We start from the raw sequence: 20316 nt of genomic DNA on the forward strand, positions 1-20316 counted from the left end.
TATGAAATGAGTGACACTTTATCTCAGAGTATGACGCAGCCTGCAGAAGTGACATGCATGGTTGTTGTCACCACTAGAATTACCTACTGTAGCCAAAGCACAGTAAACTCATTTAACCTCTTCCAGGGCCCATATTTGCAAAATATAGACTTCTGGGAATCCATACTCTGGTCTCGAGACCAAGTCAATCATTTCGGATCCAAAAGCATCCAAAATGTTCTGTTGTTGCTCGAGGAGGAGTACAGTGAGAAGTGCCTGGTACTCACAGTGATGTTCAGTGGTAGTAAAGCTCTTCTGTAGGAATGTATGAGTGCTGAAGGTGTGAGGGAGTTGTGCTTTATCAATGCTGTCATGAAGTCACACACCGCTGTGTGATGTTATACAAAAAGTTGAAACAGAAGATGCTAACCTCTTTTCATTCCCTGCATTGTTGGGCATTTTTTCAGCATAACAGTGAAGATATTCAGTCTCCCAAGGTGAAAATCCTTCAGTGGACATGTATTTCACTCAGTCTTAACACTCTTGAGCAGCTGTGGGGGATTCTGTAGAGATGAGCTGTGCAACATTCCCAATTAAAGACCAAGGCATTTAACAAGGTCGCCCTCCAGGAGTTAAACAGGACAGATGTGAAAATTTGTCATGAACTTGTACACTCAGTGCCAAGAAGGGTCTGAGCAGTGTACCTAAAGTTCTGGAGGACATACTAAGTACTAGAATACTATACATTTGCTGAAGTAAATATAGGGTGTACTTATTTCTGCATATATATATATATATATATATATATATATATATATATATATATATATATATATATATATATATATATATAATATGTGTGTGTTATTTGTTATAATGTATTAACGAACATTGAACAATACATTTATTACACTTACATTTAGTAATCTTAATGTTAGTTAATGTTAATTAATAAAAAATACAATTGTTATTGTTTGTTAGTTCACAGCTCATTCACTAATGTTAACAAACACAAGCTGGGATTTTAATAATGCTTAAGTAAATGCTGATAATAACATTAACTAAGATAAATAAGATAAATGAAGATAAATGCTGTATATATATTGTTCATTTTTGGTTCGTGTCAACTAATGTAGTTAACTAATGTTAACTAATGAGCCTTATTGTAAAGTGTTACCATATTTTAAAATAAAATAAACACTAGCTGAAAAAGTAATAAATATTTTATCTGTTTTACCTGCATGTCACTTGACCACCAATCAACATCAGAGAACCGTAAGTATGTGAAACGTTGTTAAGTTATAGAATTATTGGTAACACTTTACAGGTAGCGATTCTCACTACTTATTAACTAGTTGCTTATTAGCATGTCTATTATTAACATATTAGCTGTTTATTAGCACTTACAAAGCACACATTCCCCGTATATCCCTAATCCTACTTAAAACCTAAACTTAACGACTACCTTACTAACTATTAATAAGCAGCAAATTAGGACTTTATTGAGGCAAAAGCCCTAGTTAATGGTTTAAGACCAAGACTTATTAACCCAGGGGGTACTTTAAGTGGATATTTGTTTAAGGGATTTGGCTGACAGAATCTGCAAATCAATACAATGTTGTTCTGAGCCATCACCTTTTTCTGCAAGAAACACATTTCTATTATGATAGCAGTGCTCTATTCCAGTATGAGGTGATAATGCACCCATCTGTAGAGCATGAGGGGTTACTGAGTGTTTGAGTATGAAAATGACGTGTATGGCTTTCACAGTTACCAGATGTCAATCCATTTAAACACTATAGAAGATTTTGGGCCGTTGTGTTAGACAGCGTTCTCCATTAACGCATCAAATCACTATGTGAAGCTGTTTTGATGTGTATGGTGGCCCAATACATTACTGTTTGTTGATATCTCCTTCTGAAATTTCCATCCATTTGTATCTTTAATAAATCGCAGTAACTTCAATGCAATCATAGAGCATTAGAGGAGAATCCACACACAGAGAGCAAAGTGCTCACATCTGATTGTGCTTGCACTCAAGTGAGCATTATTTCCATTCACTGTCTGTTTGTGCTGGCATGTCAAATCATACCACACCACTGAAAAGGTCATTTATGCGTAAGGAGAAAGAGAACGGCGTTTGTTTATGAGGGCAGACACGAGATGTCAATAAGAGGGTTTCGCTCTGAAGAGAGACAAATACATCTGTGAAAGCCTAAAGTGTGAAAGAAAGAGCATTTTGTTTTAGATTTGTTAAATGATTGTGTTATTATTATTACTCATGAAACTGGCATACAGAAACAGAGGCTTGTTAGATTTCTGCATGCTGACCACATCATGCCTTTTTCTAACGTCCACTCAAACAAACCGCACTCAACAATCATATTATCCACTTGAATTTGGCGTAAACACGGCAAACTGTACAATTTGCTTGTCTTAATGACTGTGATTACCCTCCCCTCTCCTTTCACTTGAAAGTTGAAACTCATAGAAGGTAATGTTATGAGGGACTCAATTTCGCATGACTCCTCTCATCAGCGAGTGAAACAGCAATAAAGGCAAATTGCTCCTGGGAGACACGAACGCTTTAGAATAAATTACGTGCGGGAACAGAGGTGTAATTAATTTACAGGCTGTATTGATAGTCCCCCTTCACTGCTCACTATATGTCTTCATCTCGGCTAACGTCTTCATTATTTGGAGGGCAGGAGAGAAGCGAGTCAACAGACTAAATGAATTGCCATAAGACTTGTACACAAACTGTTTCCACCGCGTAAGGATTTCTCGCAGGCTTTTAATTAGCACGCTGAAAAATTATTTGATAAGTATGTGCTTAAAATGTGCAAACAGAGAGAAGTGTACGTAAGCGCACAGACGTTAAAGCGTAAAAAGACTTCTTAATCACATATTAAATGGGCTGTTTATTACTTATTACTAATAATGCGATGTGCTTTTTTTCTCATTTCAGCTAAAACCGATGAAGTCCTGAAAGCCAAGGAAAGTCTGAAGGAGGAAAAGTCAAAAGAGGAAGGTGAGAGTAACTTTTAGGATTTTTAACCTCCAGCTAACAGCTCACTTCAGGGCGAAAGATTTTCCCACACATTTCAAGTTGGCAAAAAAAAAAAAAAAAAAAATCTATTGTCCATTGCCAGTAATGTAGCAAACAGGCTGTACTGTGCAGACAGCAGTAAATGTAAATACAACTTAAAAAGTAATTGAGCAGTAAGTCAGCACCAAAGACTGTAGTAACGATGCTGAAAATTCAGATTTGATCACAGAAATAAATTACATTTTACTATATATTCACATAGAAAACAGTCTGTTTAAACTGTAATAATATCTCACAATATTACTGTTTTTACTGTATTTTTTTACTGTATTTTCTGTTTTTACATCACTTTTGTTATGACTATGACTATGTCATATTCCCATGGCGTTCCCCATTCAATATTTTGACATTTGGGTTGGGCCGATAGACGATGCCATCGTCCATCGCCGATGGCTGATAGACTTCATGATGTTGAGGCGGCATCAAAAACACATCACGTAACTGTAAACATTTTTGTAAGGAAGGTTGGGAATTGTTAACTCATTTCTGTGTCCAATGCTGCTGTCGTGTCACTTAACAAAACAATGAACGACTCTGACCCAAAGACTTGAGAGATGAACTAATCATTTCTCCTTCTGGGACAGACTGCATAGCGTCTGTAGGGTTGACACGGGATGAACGAATGACTCAAACCCGAACCCAAAGACTCGAGAGTTGAACTAATCATATCTGTTTCCTATAAAGAACTACTAGGATCCCTCGCTGAGATTACTCGTCGTTCCTGAGTCATATTAAAGATTATTTCAAATTTGAACTAACCCACAGCCTTTTAAAGTATACTCCATTTGACAGCATGCATAAACGCAGGCATTTGACACAAACGTCTGCTCTAGAAAGGATCATATTTGTCCAACGTCTGCTCTATTTTTCTCCAGAACTTATGACTGATAAAATTATCTTTGTACTCTTTTAAACTAAGGTTGTGGCTCTCTCATAAGCATCTGTTGTTGTTGCAGTCTCCACAATTTTGTTGTTGTTCTGTCTCTTTAGTTTCGTTTTCTGCTGTGAAACAACGGCCAGTGCTGCCACCTTGTGGAACAACTGATTAGTTCAAAACAAATTCAATGCGAATGTGCAACCTACATGTACAAAAATCGAACAGTGTTCGGTACTGTACATGTGTATAATTGTGGTGACAATTTCCATCAGCCGCACTGTACGCTGACCCTTATGTATTTGTAAAAAGTGAACTGTGCATTGGCCTTTATAGTGATATTAATACTGGAAGCTATGTTGTTATAGTTTTTTACATGGTCTCTCACCTTAAATTCATTAAAACTTGAAAATCTGTATATCATTTCACAATTTAAGCTTATCTCCAGGATTATTCCCTCATTGTCTCATGAATCTCGATTCCAGCACTGGCAAACTGCTCACACGTCGCTTCGGGCTACATCGTGTGGCTCGCAGTCAAGTGATTTTCTTAACCAGAGTTCATGTTGTAATCTCACCCTTTGGAGTCAATTGACTTCTCCTCCTCCTGAAATGCTTTCATTTCTCTCAAAACTCTTCCTGTTTTGTGAAGTAACACATTCTTCCTGCCTAGCGCTGGAAGGCTCTTAACACCACCTCACCCCTGGTTTGGTAACGTACAAAAATAGTCACAATTACAGTCTTTTGAAATAGTTTTTTGCTACCGATACTCAATCTCTGTCCTCACGATCTGGAGGTTGACACGTTAAAAGCAGGTTTTGGTCCGGCCTTAATCTCAACCTCCTCATCTGGTCACCATTCTTCATGATGAACGGGGTCTGCTTGCACATCCCTCAGGACACTTCAGCTTCGTGACAGCAACACAGCTGAACTGTGGAAATGAACAAAATAAGATGAAGGAAACACAGTACATACTGCTGGACAGCTGAGATTTGTGACTATATTATATCAGCACTCTTTCCTAGTAAATAAATCAATACTCATTCTCATCGTTTTCACACAACATATTTCCTAATGGAGCCCATTCACCTTTCAAAATCAAACCACAAAAAAGATTTAGGTTTTTAGTAGGGCTGTGAAGCTATTTATTTATTTTCCTCATTATTATTTTTTATCTAAATTACATGATATGCTGATTCATGAATTAATCACAAATTAATCACACATCTATTTGGGCTGAGAAATGACCCCCTAAAAGATAAAGTCATTATTGTTTTAAATGAGAAAAGCAATGAATAGACAAAGTACTAAAAATTACCAAAAATGTAGCTTTAGAAAGAAATCTTTGGAATGAACAAAATTATTACACAATTTATTACACAAATGTTTAAGGCAACATTGTGGCCATAACACTCAGAAGCTGTATTTTGAAGTGTCATTTAGGTATATTTACACAGACTGTTTAAAGATGGCATGAATGCATTTACACTGTAATTACAATTGCATACGTAATTTTGTGAGATTAATGGCTTTTCAAAGGACATTAAAGGACATTATTTTGAAAGGATTTAAAAAAAATTGAAATTATCCTCTAAATATGAACTAAGACTGCCAGTAGGTGGCAATAAGTCACTGTCTTAACGAGAGAGTCATTGAATCATTCATTCAACTTATTCATTCAGACAGCTGATTTATTCAGAAACAAAGCGTGACTCTTTATGAGTCACTGAATTTATTTGCATTCGATTTGTTAAAAAATGTGAATTCATTCAGTAACAGAACACAGCTGTTTATTGCTCAGAGATGCACAACAATTCTATTTTAATTTGCCAAATTGAGCAAAAACAATATTATGTCTTTTTTGTTTATGGAACTGTTGTATAAAATCAAATATCATGATCAAAATAATAATAAAAAAAAAATCAGTAATCAAAAACAACACTCTTGCTCATGTGATATTGTCAAACTATATCATATGATATAAATATAAGACAAATACCCATACAGGGGCATTTTTTTTCCCCCTCATATCTTGAATTTAGGGAATATAACTGCATTATAGGCTGCATCATGTTCATCAGCAATGCAGTGTAATATAATATAACTTACAGGTTAATTTTTTAGTTTAGTTTAGCTTAGTTTAGTTTTTTTTTACCCCATAACTAATCACACCAGTAATGGGTTAAATCGACAGTTCTAATTTTTAGATGACAACTTGGTCTTTTGTTTAGTGTAATCATTTTATACAACATTTTCCTTTATTTTTTTTTTTCATATTCAAATCAGTGTTGAATATCTTTCAGTCCATTGCTGCTTTGCATTACTGTTGTGACACAGACCTGCACTGTGTCTGTATTCATGCAGATCATATATTTTAATGAGCCGTATAACGGCGTTTAACCCGTATCATTAGAGCAGCTTGCTCTTTCACCATGGAAAAGCGGAAGACTTTTTCTTAATTATGCTGTGTCGTGCGGGTCACCTTTACAGGTGTGTACCTCTCTGTGTGTGACCGTATTAGAGAATGATACCACCATTAAACATTTAGATGAAATTTAACACACCTACACACACACACTGCCCCCCGTATCCATTAATTTCTAATCTCAATATAACAAGCTGTGTTGTCATTCACAAGAGGTGTCTGCCGGAGTGCTGAACAAGCCCGTGTGTGCATAGAGAAAATCAGACAGTCAATAGGACAGAGGACGATCAATGACCAACAGAGAGCTGTGTTTAATCAGATATATTTGCTCAATTTGATTGAATCTCCACTGTAAACTTAATTAGAGGCTTGATTTAATAAGGAGCTTGTGTAAATGACACACAAATATGATAAATATTGTTTAACTATTTAAGTGGAAGTTGCATGGAATTGTGTTACCAAGTAATTTGCCATTTTGAGATATTGCATGAAAATGTGTGCTTACGCATGTAAGAATTTAAGAAATTATTACTTTTAAATATTTCTGAGTAACTCCCTCAAAGAAGAAAATATAATCAGAGCAGTATTGTTTTGTAGCATTTCAAATGTTGCTATTATCATCATCATATCCAGATTTCTTTGTTTAAATTCAAATAATCTCATGCAGACACATCATATGATTGTTGTGTCAGATATAGATGGGTAAATCTAGAGTACGGTAATCTCTTTAGAAATCACAATGATTTGACCTGTGAGCTCAACAGTAGTATCTCCTGAAAGACTGTTGTTAAATATTTAGCGCTCTCCTGTCATGAATACAAATGCTGTGTAAATGAGGGTCTACAGGCAGTTGACCCTGGGACTGGAGCCTGCTGAGTGGCGCTCACGCTGGCCTAAATGATTTAATTGTCATGACTTCAGCTAGTATTTAAAGGAGACATTGAATGAAATTGTCACTTTTTTTTAGCTATTTTGTTTTGAATGTAGTTTCTGGCTTTTCTGCCAGCTCAGAAAAGCTGAAAAGGAAAACACAGCCAGTTTGTTATGAGCTGTCTGAGTCTGAAACTGTCATCGTGTGAGCTGTTTCAATCTGCAGCAGGTTTCTATGTAGATAGCCAGCTATTTGAATAAGACCACCTCTGAGTCACATATGGATATATTCACTCGTCTTGTGTCGACACACCTCACTAATGGGAAGGGTGTGGTGAGCAGTAGCTCATTATCATTTAAAGAGACATGCACTGAAATGGTCACTGTGGACAGAGTGGTTTTTGACAAACATTGAGGAATTTTAACCTGCTGTGAAAGCATGTTGTAGACATTTCATGAAGACCCTAAAGAATTATAGCAAATTGTGGAAAATGGTAATTTGATGTTTCCTTTAAAGGATAAGCTTTGAAATACGCCACCAGCTAAACAACACTCTTCCCCGTCTCTCAGAGCTTTTTTACGTGATGTTTGAGAAGGGCTTGGACTTGTCCATTAGTAAAAACTGACTGTTTGTTGGCTTTATGCCACCTGGTATTTCAGTTTGCTTGTATTCTCTTGAGCTGTTCACTTTATTCTGTGTTGCGTAAGTTGTTAAAGGGATAGTTCGCCTATTTAAGACATGAAGTTGTATGCAATCCTTACCAGCACTATAGTGTATACACACTGACCCACTCTGTGATCACCTCCCTGGTCAGAGTTCTGGCCGCTGGAAGTTTTTCAAGAAAGTAGTCCCGGTTAGTTTCCGGGGCCTCAAAACTGTGTGTTTTTACGTGAAAAAAGTATATGCGTTTCAAAGCTTGATTAATTTACATCACAAAAAACACTCCAGACAAAATTCATACCTCAGTTTTAATCGGCACTATGTTCTTTCCATTACCGTCAATCCGCGCTGCTGTCAACGTCAACAGTGCGCACGTTCCGATCAGCTGTTCCATAGTGTTTACACACTCGAATGACAACGACGTAAAAAGTAGAAAATTAACAATGGTGCGAACTTGTAAATTCCCAGGTTGTGACCACAAGAATGTGCCGGGATCACCGTTCAGATTCCATCGTTTTCCTGTTTCAGATATAGCTATGAGACAGCTTTGGCTGGTTGCCATCGGCTATTCTGCGGGAGATAAAATATCCAGCATCAAGGATTTTCGTGTGTGCAGTGCTCACTTCAGCGAAGACGATTACATCCCCAACCAAGGAGGAAAAAGCAAAAAATGGATTTTAAAGATTTTCACTTATAAACACGATGATACCGACACAGGTTCCGCATAGTTACAGACAATAACAGCAATAGCGAAGCATCATATTTTGTTGTGTTATATAGATTCAACTTAATTCATCAGTAAAGACATTTGCCGATTTTCTCACCACATAGACAGTCGATTGTTTTCGATGCTATCATTGCCCCGGTTAGCATATTCTCAGTGTAGCCTAAAAACTGACGTTAGCTTCAAAATAAACCTGTTGTATGCGACATAAAGTTAGTAAATAGAGCTTACCCATGGTACTGGTACAGCAGAACTCTTTAAAATCCGTTTTTTTGCTTTTTCCTCCTTGGTTGGGGATGTAATCGTCTTCGCTGAAGTGAGCACTGCACACACGAAAATCCTTGATGCTGGATATTTTATCTCCCGCAGAATAGCCGATGGCAACCAGCCAAAGCTGTCTCATAGCTATATCTGAAACAGGAAAACGATGGAATCTGAACGGTGATCCCGGCACATTCTTGTGGTCACAACCTGGGAATTTACAAGTTCGCACCATTGTTAATTTTCTACTTTTTACGTCGTTGTCATTCGAGTGTGTAAACACTATGGAACAGCTGATCGGAACGTGCGCACTGTTGACGTTGACAGCAGCGCGGATTGACGGTAATGGAAAGAACATAGTGCCGATTAAAACTGAGGTATGAATTTTGTCTGGAGTGTTTTTTGTGATGTAAATTAATCAAGCTTTGAAACGCATATACTTTTTTCACATAAAAACACACAGTTTTGAGGCCCCGGAAACTAACCGGGACTACTTTCTTGAAAAACTTCCAGCGGCCAGAACTCTGACCAGGGAGGTGATCACAGAGTGGGTCAGTGTGTATACACTATAGTGCTGGTAAGGATTGCATACAACTTCATGTCTTAAATAGGCGAACTATCCCTTTAACACTGTCATATAATTCAGTGCCCTCAGACATTTCAAAGTGAAGTTTTGCACAATGTCAGCATCAGTTTTTATATCTTGATCAATTCCGTAAACTAACTTGAAATTTTCCATGTAGATTTTGTTTTTGATGTCTGATCACTGGATTCAACTTGGCCCGTAATCTGGTCTTTACTGGTTCTGATGGTCTCTCAGCCTGCCCATGTTGGTTTTTTGCTGGTTTATCCCAACCTAGTCTCAGACTCAGACCTCATGCTCACGGAACATTGGCTAAATGTCTAATGCATACGGCACACTTCAGGAGATTCGAAGTCGTCAACAGATTGGTTAGATTATACAGGATTTCCATTTCCAGGAGACGTGTGTGTTGCGTTCTTTAACATTCCGCCAAGCCCCCCTCACGAAAGGAGACAGCCGGCGTGTTTACAGCTGTGACGACGAGTGCCTATTAGGATCAACTAAACTCAGTTCTCACTTTGAATCTTTAAAATATGTCAGAGAGTTTTACACACTGGTCTGTTATTGCAACATTTCCACGGCCCTAAACATGACGTGGCACAAAGCGAAACATGATTGGTTGCTTTACTGACAGTCGTATGGCCTCTTGGGCGGGCCATTCAAAGCGGCCAAAGTTCCCAGACCTTCTGCCGTCAGTCTGAAGGTCTGGCTACGCGAGACTAATCCCAACCAGACCAGCTGAAAGTGCTCAAAATCCTTTAAGACCTAAATTGTCAGAACCTTTGTTCAACTGTTCCCTTGCTAAATCAACTTGCTTTTTCGAATGAATTAGTTGAGTCCATAATTCAATGACTCATCCAGTCATGAATCAGATGTGTGAACAACTTGGTTGAGTGAATGATTCAGTGACTCACTTATTAAGACATAAGCTGCGACATACTGTCTAGTAAGTACTATATTTGCTTTGAAACTTACGCTTTGCAAGCGTAAAATTCTTTCTGCATAGTATGAAAATGGGTAGTGTGAATGAAATCAAGGCATACTGCATCCAATATTTTGTCAGTGTCATGTGACCACCAGCATCATTTGCATTGCGTCACTGCCATTTGTGACTGCTCTCCCATTGCTTTGTGGGATAGTGAAGTGTCTATCAAATGTGCAATCCAGAATCTCACAGTAGTTGTCGGTTATCCAGGTACTTTTCACCTACTGGCTACTGTTTATTCAAACAGTATGAATTTGGACAAACTACTCTTTTCACATACTTTTTTTCACTTACTATATAATATGGAAATAGGCACACTAAATGCATCAAGTGACTTGCTGGTTCTAGTTTCATATTTAGATTATCATTATTATTATTTTTTTTTTTCATATTTCAATATTCATGTATTTAAAACACACACACATATGGACTTGTTAACATCTGGGTAATCGCCCATTGTCAAGACAAAGAAACCTCAGACTGCAGAGAGTCTGCTGTCAAAAAGTGAAAGCAGCAGAGTCCATTTTAAAACCAGACAGCTTTCAAACGCAGCAGATGATATTTGCTCATATGAAATATGAAAATGTATTTTTACTCTCATTGATAAAGCACTGATGTGATGATCACTGATAATCATGGGTAATCCTCAAACCATTACAGTGCCGTCCACTAATATTGGCACCCTTGGAAAATATGAGCAAAGGCAGCTGTGAAAATAAATCTGCACTGTTCATCTTTTTGATCTCCCATTAAATTTGTCATAAAATTCTAACCTTTCTTTGAAGTAAAACAATGGAACGTTTATTGCCAGCCCTAGAAATTCATATGAGTATAATACCTCTAAAGTGTATTGCCATTCATATTTACATTTTTATTTTTTTTAGACTAGTAGCATGAGATTATCCAGTCATGATTTTCTGTTCCATAGACTATAAATATAAACACAAAGGACAAATTTACTTAATTCTGTAAATCAAGGTGTATTTCTGACATCATCTCACAGGTGAAATTCATCGTCAGGCCCAGTGTAACTGTAATATTTGAAGCAAAATATGTCTGCATATCTTTCTCTCATTTAAAGTAACCCTTTTCTATACTCCAGTGATTAGTTATGCCTGGCTTATAAGCAGTGAATCAGGATTGTAGACCCAGGGGAAATAAAATTGGCAGCAAATCAGAGTGAGAAGATTTAATTATCACGCAGAGACCTTTTCCGTCGACCGGCCCACTGAACCCAAAAAACCTAATCCGCCCGGACATCAGCCTCCTCCTTATAATTTGTTTCCCATGCAATGATATGCCAAGCAATTACTGTTTTATTGATTTTTCGAATTTTTTTTTTTTTTTTTTTTTTTTTTTTTTTTTTTTTTTTATCACTGCAAATTTAAATTTGGCTTTTTTCTTTCGAAAATCCATGGTGGTTGATCCCCCCTCTTTTCTCCCATGTAAGTTTAACATAAAGAAAAAATGGTGCTTTGTGCAGTCCTTCATTCACCTGTATTGGTGCTGATTATTTAGACATTATGCCAGTGTCTGCAGCTGGAATATTTCTGCAAATGCATACAGAGCCTCACATCCAGCTGTTCTTCTGTGCATGTTTCAAGTTGGATGCAATTAATGGATGATTGACACCCATATCCCATATTCTATTAAAATATATTCACAGTTTGTTGATGCCTCCATAAGCCCTACCCAAATATCACTACTGGCCAAACATAAAACTTGTAAATTTGTGTAAATATGTGCTCACAAATAGTATAAAATATAATGTACAGGTGTCACATAGGGCAAAAAAAGTGCAAACATTTTAAGAGGAACGCTATACAAATAGCTACAGCAGCAAGGAATATACACGCTTATTAATTTGCATTATTTTACCTAAAATCACCAACCCCATACAGATGGTGACAGACAAACGCAGACATATCCACATTCAAGAATTACTTTGGGCAATAGCTTGCACTTTACAGCAGATTTACTTCACAAATAACTGACAGTCATGACTAAATATGATGTCATTTACAGTAAATAATACTGATATTTGGCATTAGTAACTTTTCTCGCCTTCTCATGCTCACCATCGAGCTCTGGCAGTATCTTGGCTCTTGGTTTATCTTGACTGGATCAATAAATCAGTGAGTTGTTGACTCAAGAACAGCTGCAATCGAATCAGTTTGATTCATTAATGAATCATTCGGTGCAATTTGTGAACCGAGTCAACAGGTTAATTGGAAAGAATCAGCTCTTTCGCAAATCTTATATCGCTGTTCTATCATAGAGGGGGTGAGAGTCTCTTCAGTTCAAAATAATAACAAACGATATGTTTTGATGGATTGTAGTGGAGTGAAAATGACAATATTATGTTTTGAAATGTGGTGAAGTTAAAGTTAAAATTTCCCAGAATAAAAAATGCTAGTACTTGAAAAATGTACTTGTACTTTGTTACTGTATCTAACACACGTACAACTAATAACCATTCAATCTGTATATATTTTGACTATGTTCACACTTATTTCTGTGCATCTTGTCTGAGTAAAGGATTCATCTGATTATTTCAGTATTCAGTTACTCAGGTTTAACTGTGCTAACAGAGGTTTGGTAGCTCTGTTAACAGCTGTTTGTGTGCTTGTCTTAAACATGTTCTCTTGGGAGGCTGGTGTTTTAGGCTATCGGGACAGCATGAGGGTGGCCTGACCAAACACACACACACACACACACACACACACTCATACAGTCACTTTATGAAGAAACTGTTATGTTGTCATATGCTGATATGTGAGAAGGTGTGTTTGAGTGTGTAATGTGAGAAAGTGTGTATGTGTTTATGTTGTGGGAAAGGGAGGAAATCCTCAGGGTGGAGTGTTGAGAGTTGCATGTGTGTGGTTGGGTCATTTGCACCTCATCAAGTCGGGACTGGTGGTCTCAGACACACACCAGGAACAGAGCCTCACTGATTGGGTGCCTAATGGGTCACTCTGTGGTCGATCGGGCCACCAATTGTCAGAGCTCCATCAATCAATGTGACCAGAGTGTTTCTATGATATGCTCTTATTATACATGATATGTGTTGTGACTAACCTCTACTGCAGCAAACTACATGGACTGGTCTGTTTACAAATGTAAACACTATTGATTCAGGGCTGGGAATCACGTGCATTTGTGTGTAGTGTAATAAGTAAAATAAATATAGCTGCAAGCAGCGATTACCAGGGTTCAATTGCTTTAAGGCATTTAAACACATATGAAAAAAGACATTATTTAGCAAGCCTGTAACCACCTAAATTAATGCTTTAAAAAAGCATTTTTGGAAAATCTAGGTAATTTGCCATACAAATATTCTTTTTTTGTTGTTGTTGTTGTTGTTGTTTTTGAACAGTTATGACTGTTGTAGCGCCAATTGTGCTCTGATCTCCTTAAAATCTTGCATGCTTGTTGAGAATCACCTGTCTCGTGTGCGCAGCAGGTTTAATAAAGTTTTGAGTTTTCCTTTAGGCATTATAGGGTATTGGGATAAATTTGGACAGGCCACTTTTCTAAACGACTCAGTTATAGGTTCCCAAAAGGTAAATTTCATCTTATCTTTTCTTTTTTTTTTGATAATTATTGACCTACAGAGTCCAGAGAATTGTACTGTAGTGTTTTTTTTTTTTTTTTTTCAGACTGAGTGAAAATCCTTGGACTAGTTCGCGAAAGTAGGTTTTTACATCATCTCAGTCATTTAACAAATTTGATCGACAGCAGTGGTTCTAGAGGCAAAGTCGTCCGGGAATGAGAAGTTCTATCGTATTATACATTGTATTATCGTGCACATGTGCAAAAAAACGTGTGACGTGCAGTCATTTATGCCCTTGAAAATGTGATATCTCCCCCCAGTGACCAATTTCTTTCAAATTTCTCTTGACCTTCGTTCCAATCGGCCTTCGTTAACCTTGTCTAACAGGTGCTCAAACTTCACCTGCCAATGGCGGCCATGTTTTTTGAGATACACAAATGCCCCTATAGACACTTGTGGCACTTCGGACCAAGACAGTGCACAGTGATTTTCATTTTGCTAGGACAAATGGTTGCACAGTTATAGCCATTTTTTCCCCTCTTATAGTGCCACCAGGTGGCCAAGCTCCACAATTTTTATCCCTGTGACCTCAGATTGAGCTCATAGATTAATTTTCTGAGTTTGGTGGCGATATCTCATTCCGTTCAGGAGTTACAGGCATTTTACTAAAAGTGTCCCTGCCCCTTTCGAGCATTTTGGTGCCCCTTTGCAATGGTTGAAAGTTCAACTTTTTTGATAATTATTAATATTCACTCTCCAGAGAATATTTCTGCACTGGTTCGGTTCAGATAGGGCGAAAAACCTAGGACTAGTTTGCAAAAGTAGGTTTTTCAAAAACCTACCCAAAAATCTCGCCAGGTTCACACTTGATCGACGATTGGCGTACATTTTGTCTGGCATGACCAAGAATTCCAACAACATAAGACACTTGAGTCTGCGACTGACGGTTTAGGAGTTATGAGCGATTTCATACTTTTAATCTCAGTAGCGCCCCCATCAGGCCGATTGGGGCGAGCGTTAGTGATGTTGTCGGTGGTGCGAGTACTACCATCCCTCCAAGTTTCAAGTCTCTACGACTTACAGTTTAGTCTACATGATCAGTTTTATGTGGAGAACACTGATCTGTGACCATTTAACAATTAGCGCTACGTGCTTGAACACCTAATAATGATTAATGTGATTGATTAAGCATGTTTTTTCACTTTAAGTAGCTGTGCGAAAGTTTCTCATGTTTTTTCACACATTTTTTATTCTGTATTAAGTCCAGAAATAAGTATGACATTTTTGTGATGTTGACATTACTTCAAGACAATTGATCCTCAAATGAAAAATATTGATATCAGTTTGTTTAACAATAATATTAGTATTCATGAAAATAAATGCACAAAAAAATGTTAATGTAGTGAACTGACAGCTTTTAAACAGAGAGCTACTTGACAGAGACAGAAACATCAAACATATTATATGAAAGGCACAGCTAAATGTGGATGGGTTTGTGAACATTGCTTTCAGTTCACTTAAATTAGGTGAGTTAAGTGATTTAGTCAAGTTATCCAGTTATAATAATGTTCTCTAATGCTGCAGTGTTTAAACAATGTAGTTTAAGCTTGACTTTCAATTATGTTGTAATGTCGAATGGCTATAATTACAAATTTTATCCCTAGAAATAAAAAAATAATAATAATAACAGAAAATCTGCAACTGCATTGCTGTCAGTTAGTGATACTGGCCTTCATTCATAGCACTTAGTAAAAAGATGTCATTAACAAATATTTATGATTTCAAATCGAAATGTTATGTGCAGTTAGTATCACTTAATTACAGGAACCTGTTTGATGAATTAGTTTTTTGTTCCGTTGAATGCCCTAGTATTAACAGGAGCATCAACAGTTGCTGTATGTTTTGTTCAAATCTCACAAACAATGAAGTAAGACTTTCTTATTTGCTCTCAATAAAGCGGAGTGCAGGGTTTTAAATACTCTCAGGTGATTTGCCCCAGACAGAGGTCACTGGGGCACTGTTCTTAATTAGCCAAATGAGTCCGCCGCATTGTGGCAGTGACCTTCTCTGCAGTCAATTACGTGAAAACCACCGTCTGAGTTACACTACAGCGCTGAGAAATAATGCTGATCACACATATCTGTGAATCTGATGTGTTTGTCTGACAAACGAGAGTTACAGTCGTAGCGTAAAGCTTCGGTCTCATGAATGAAGAGGCTCTTAGTCTGCAAATCTCCCTGTTTTAACTCCGATTACATCATTTGTGTTTTAAAGGCTAGCTCCAATTACGTAATTAGTTGGTTGGGTGTTTCCTTAATTATAGAGATGTTTGACAGAGCCGCTGACCAGCAAAACCTGAGAATGCTGCCCTTTTTTTTCCTTTCTGCATTCCTGCATTCTCTCTCTGTACATGTTATTGTGATGTTTGTGCTGTATGTCACACACACACACGGCAAACAGAGCTTTGCTTTGTCTTATTTGTGTTATGGGTCAGTTCTGACATCATAACGGGAACCTCATAGAAGATGTTTCCCATTGTGCATTTGTATTTGCATTGACAAGAACTGTAAATTATTTATACCATAGAACGGTTTTGCTATAAATCATGGACACGTCTGTTTGAGCAGTAACTAATGTCATTAGGCAAGAACATACATCTGTTGTTGTTTTCCTGTGTAATTTTACAGGTTTTTGCATAGTCAAGCTACAGTCTCCATCTCTCATGTAATCCAGTATGATATGGACTGGTACGATGCATAGCTCATGTTGCATGCATCTTGACCTTTTGGAGCATGCACACAGCACCAAAAGCAATTGTAGTCTGATTAACAAGTGTATTTGATTTTGGCATAACTAGAAGATTGGATATTCATTATAAATATACCTCTTGGATTACATAACTTTTCCAGGACTAAACATCCAGCCCAGTCTTACATAGATATTAGTTTGCAACATTTACAGGTGAACATTGATACGTTTAAAATCCCTCAACCTTATTCCCAAAACTAAACATAACCAGTAGCAGTAGATAGTTCACCCAAAAATGAAAATGATCTTATGATTTACTCACCCTCAAGCCATCTTAGGTGTATATATCTATCTTCTTTTAGACAAATACAATCGGAGTTATATTTAAAAATGTCTTGGGTCTTCCGAGCTTTATAATGAGAGTGAATGGCTGTTGAGATTTTGAAGCAAAATAAAGTGCATCCATCCATCATAAAAAGTGCTTCACATGGCTCTGGAGGGTTAATAAAGGCCTTCTGAAGTGAATTGATGTATTTGTATAAGAAAAATATCCATATTTAAAACTTTATATACCGTAATATCTAGCTTCTGCTGTCTGTCGTACGAAAGAGTGGCGTTCCAGCGGATGACGTATAGGACATGAAGTGATGAATGCGGATGTGCAGAGGAGAGCAGAAAAACAACACACCGGTAATGAATTAGAAAAAGAAAAAGAAAAGGTCTGAGGATTTCTATTTATATACCAAGAGGAGACTGGTTTTCCTTTGCTGTAAACAAAACTTGGTTCTCATGATACTAGCATAATCTATACTTTTTCTTTTTTTTATGATGGATGGATGCACTATACTGGACTTCAAAATCTCAACACCCATTCACTCCCATTATAAAGCTTGGAAGAGCTTATTTTCAGTTTTTGAATTTAAAACAAGTCTGGGATTTGACATCTGCAGTCACTACTGAGGATGCGTATGAAGATTGCTGAAAATTGATTACTTCTGTGATTTTATGTTGTGTTTTTGATGTATTTTATGGCTGCATTGTCAGTCACAGCATAACACCTTATATATTCCTTGGCTATCAAAGTAAATAAATATTACTTGAAAAGTAATGGTTAATCCATTATAGAAATGTTATTTCTTCTAAGGTTATGAAATATAGAACAACAATTTATTGTTATTAAAATGTTATTTCATATTAAGTAAAAGAGTAAACTGTTTTAAAAATGCCATGTGACAAATGATATGACAAATTAATACAAAGTATTCAAAACATTAATGCCACGATTCCAATCTTCTGTCTGTAAAGTATTTTATATGTAAATAATTAATGTTTTAGATGCTGTCAGTACATCGTTGTATGTTTCAGTGTCTGTGTAAACGTAAGTAAATGTACATTTGGTAGATCATGAGATGAGATCACGTTGATGCATCACACTTTTAAAATTAGGCTACCTCATATATCCAGGTTTTCCATGATAGTGGGAACCTTGGTTTTTCCAAAAAATAGTTAAATTAAAACAAAATTGGCAGATTTGTGGACCAATTGCGAGCATGAGAGCTTTTCATTATCACGCTGACAGTTAATCATCCAGTCACTGCAGTGAAGAAGACATGATAGACAGACATTATCAAATCAACAGTCATGAGCCAATCATATGAGCTTTGAGCTTACGCCATTCAGAGAACACAGCGAGTTCTGACACTGTCCACTGATTAGAAAAAATGAGTGCTTTACATGCTATTTGATCATCATATATTGATCATATATTCATTTTTTTACTTTTATACTGTCTATTATTCTCTCAGATTCACTGCCTTCTCTTGCATCACTCCAGCATTGTGTTGTGCAGTGGAGAACAGTGGATTAATGTGCTGATCCACACAGTACAGGAATGCAGGTTTACTAGGACCCTATGGAATCCATTTTATTTTATTTTATTTTGACTCTGTTTAAACGGTTGAATTAAATTTTAATAAAATTGATTCATGTTTAATTAATTAAAATCATGAAACTGATCATTTTTAGGCCCATGTGAAAGGTTTTCTAATTTCTGAAATTCCATTTTACTCAAATTCAAAAGTTCTAAATTCTACTTTTAATTTATTCGCCCAAAATTTGCAACATTCTGTGACATTCCTCATCAAACAGTAAATTCAATTTTTATGACTAGATTCCATGATTCCATCCACATTTTTTTGCATTATGGAAATCATAGGACCCTAGTTTACAAGGCATTGCTACATGATTTGATAGATAATGTTGATTTAGTGAACTTTTTGTGTATTAGGCATTAAACATCAACTGTATCTTCGACGGAAAGTTGTAATTCCTCCTGGAAGCATCAGCCGTCAATGATATTGATTAAACCTTCACAAACCAATAATGCTGCATATGCTTAATGACTTCACCCATGTACTGCAAATTGGTGCTGTTCAGCAGGAAAAATACGACTTGTGGTAGAAGTACAAAAATGTTTTTAGCAGGATTTGTTATACTAGCTTTTCCATGTTTGTATTATTGCAGTTGGATATGTGTTGTTTGATCATAATAGTGGGAGCAGGTTTAAGGTCAGCTTCCTTTATGAGCTGATCAGACATTCGTCTATCAGAGTGACTGTTCCTGAGGAAATCCTCTGTCCTGTCGCTAAATCCAACTGGATTGCAGAGCGTACTTCTCTGTGTCTCTCTCACACACTGTTTTCTAACATCAGCTCAGGTTGGAGAGAGCGAGAGTCAGTCCGCTTGTAGATGACCCATGTCAAGTGAGGTGCATATCATATTGCTGGAGAAGCTTTTTATTTGGCCCATATTTGTTTGATCTGCTCCAAACGTGGATTGGGTGCATGTTACCAGACAAAGACGCTGGCCATGATTGCAAACTCTCTTTGTTCATTGAGATCTCATTTGTCAAGACAGAGAGCCGAGAGGGTATTAGTTAGTTAGCAAATATTGACACGCCACTTTGGTCGGGGAACTATCAATTGAAATCAGCAAATCAATGCTCCTAATAGCTGCTCATTACGCACTTGATGCATTTTCAGAGTTCGCGTCAGTGAGTCAATGCAGTCAAAAACTATTACTTGACCAGCAGCTCTGCTGCTTTGTTTAAAGAAGCCTTTACTAGCTTTGCATGGCTTTTAGGTGGCTGTTTGCTTGAACGGGACGACTTTAAACGTCTAGAGTGTGTTTCACTGACACGCTGTATTTAAAAATAATTAATGGCCGTTTTTGCCGTCGCACGTGTAATTAAGTTAAAGCGGAGACCTTTCATCCCGGTTTCTTTTGGAATCGATGGAAATCACAAAGGCTCGAGCAAAACCGCGTTTTCTCTACACGTCGTCTGTAGCACTCACACAAAGTCGAGCGGCGTTCGTCAGGAGAGGATCTTTATTTAGACACCAGATCTTCCTAGATAAATAAAGACAGTGTTAATGGAAGAGGGGCGAGTCGGATGCGTGTCAGGGGTTTGCCCAGATAAATCATTAGATGGAAGGTTATTGGAAATGCAGGGAGATAAAAGACTGAAGAAGCCAGTAATTGCCTTAA

The 20316-nt window shown here is 37.1% G+C and overlaps 1 protein-coding gene across 2 annotated transcripts in view; it reads left to right on the forward strand.

Moving 5' to 3' along the window:
- rsrc1 (arginine/serine-rich coiled-coil 1) overlaps positions 1-20316 on the forward strand; it is a 176348-nt gene that overhangs the window by 139805 nt on the left and 16227 nt on the right. For both annotated transcript variants that reach the window (XM_051128713.1, XM_051128715.1), the window contains exon 7: positions 2948-3010. In XM_051128713.1, the coding sequence (XP_050984670.1) occupies positions 2948-3010 (63 nt within the window). The remainder of the gene's footprint in view (positions 1-2947; positions 3011-20316) is intronic.

Source organism: Labeo rohita, chromosome 15 (assembly GCF_022985175.1).
Source record: "Labeo rohita strain BAU-BD-2019 chromosome 15, IGBB_LRoh.1.0, whole genome shotgun sequence".
NCBI classification, from domain to species: Eukaryota; Metazoa; Chordata; class Actinopteri; order Cypriniformes; family Cyprinidae; genus Labeo; species Labeo rohita.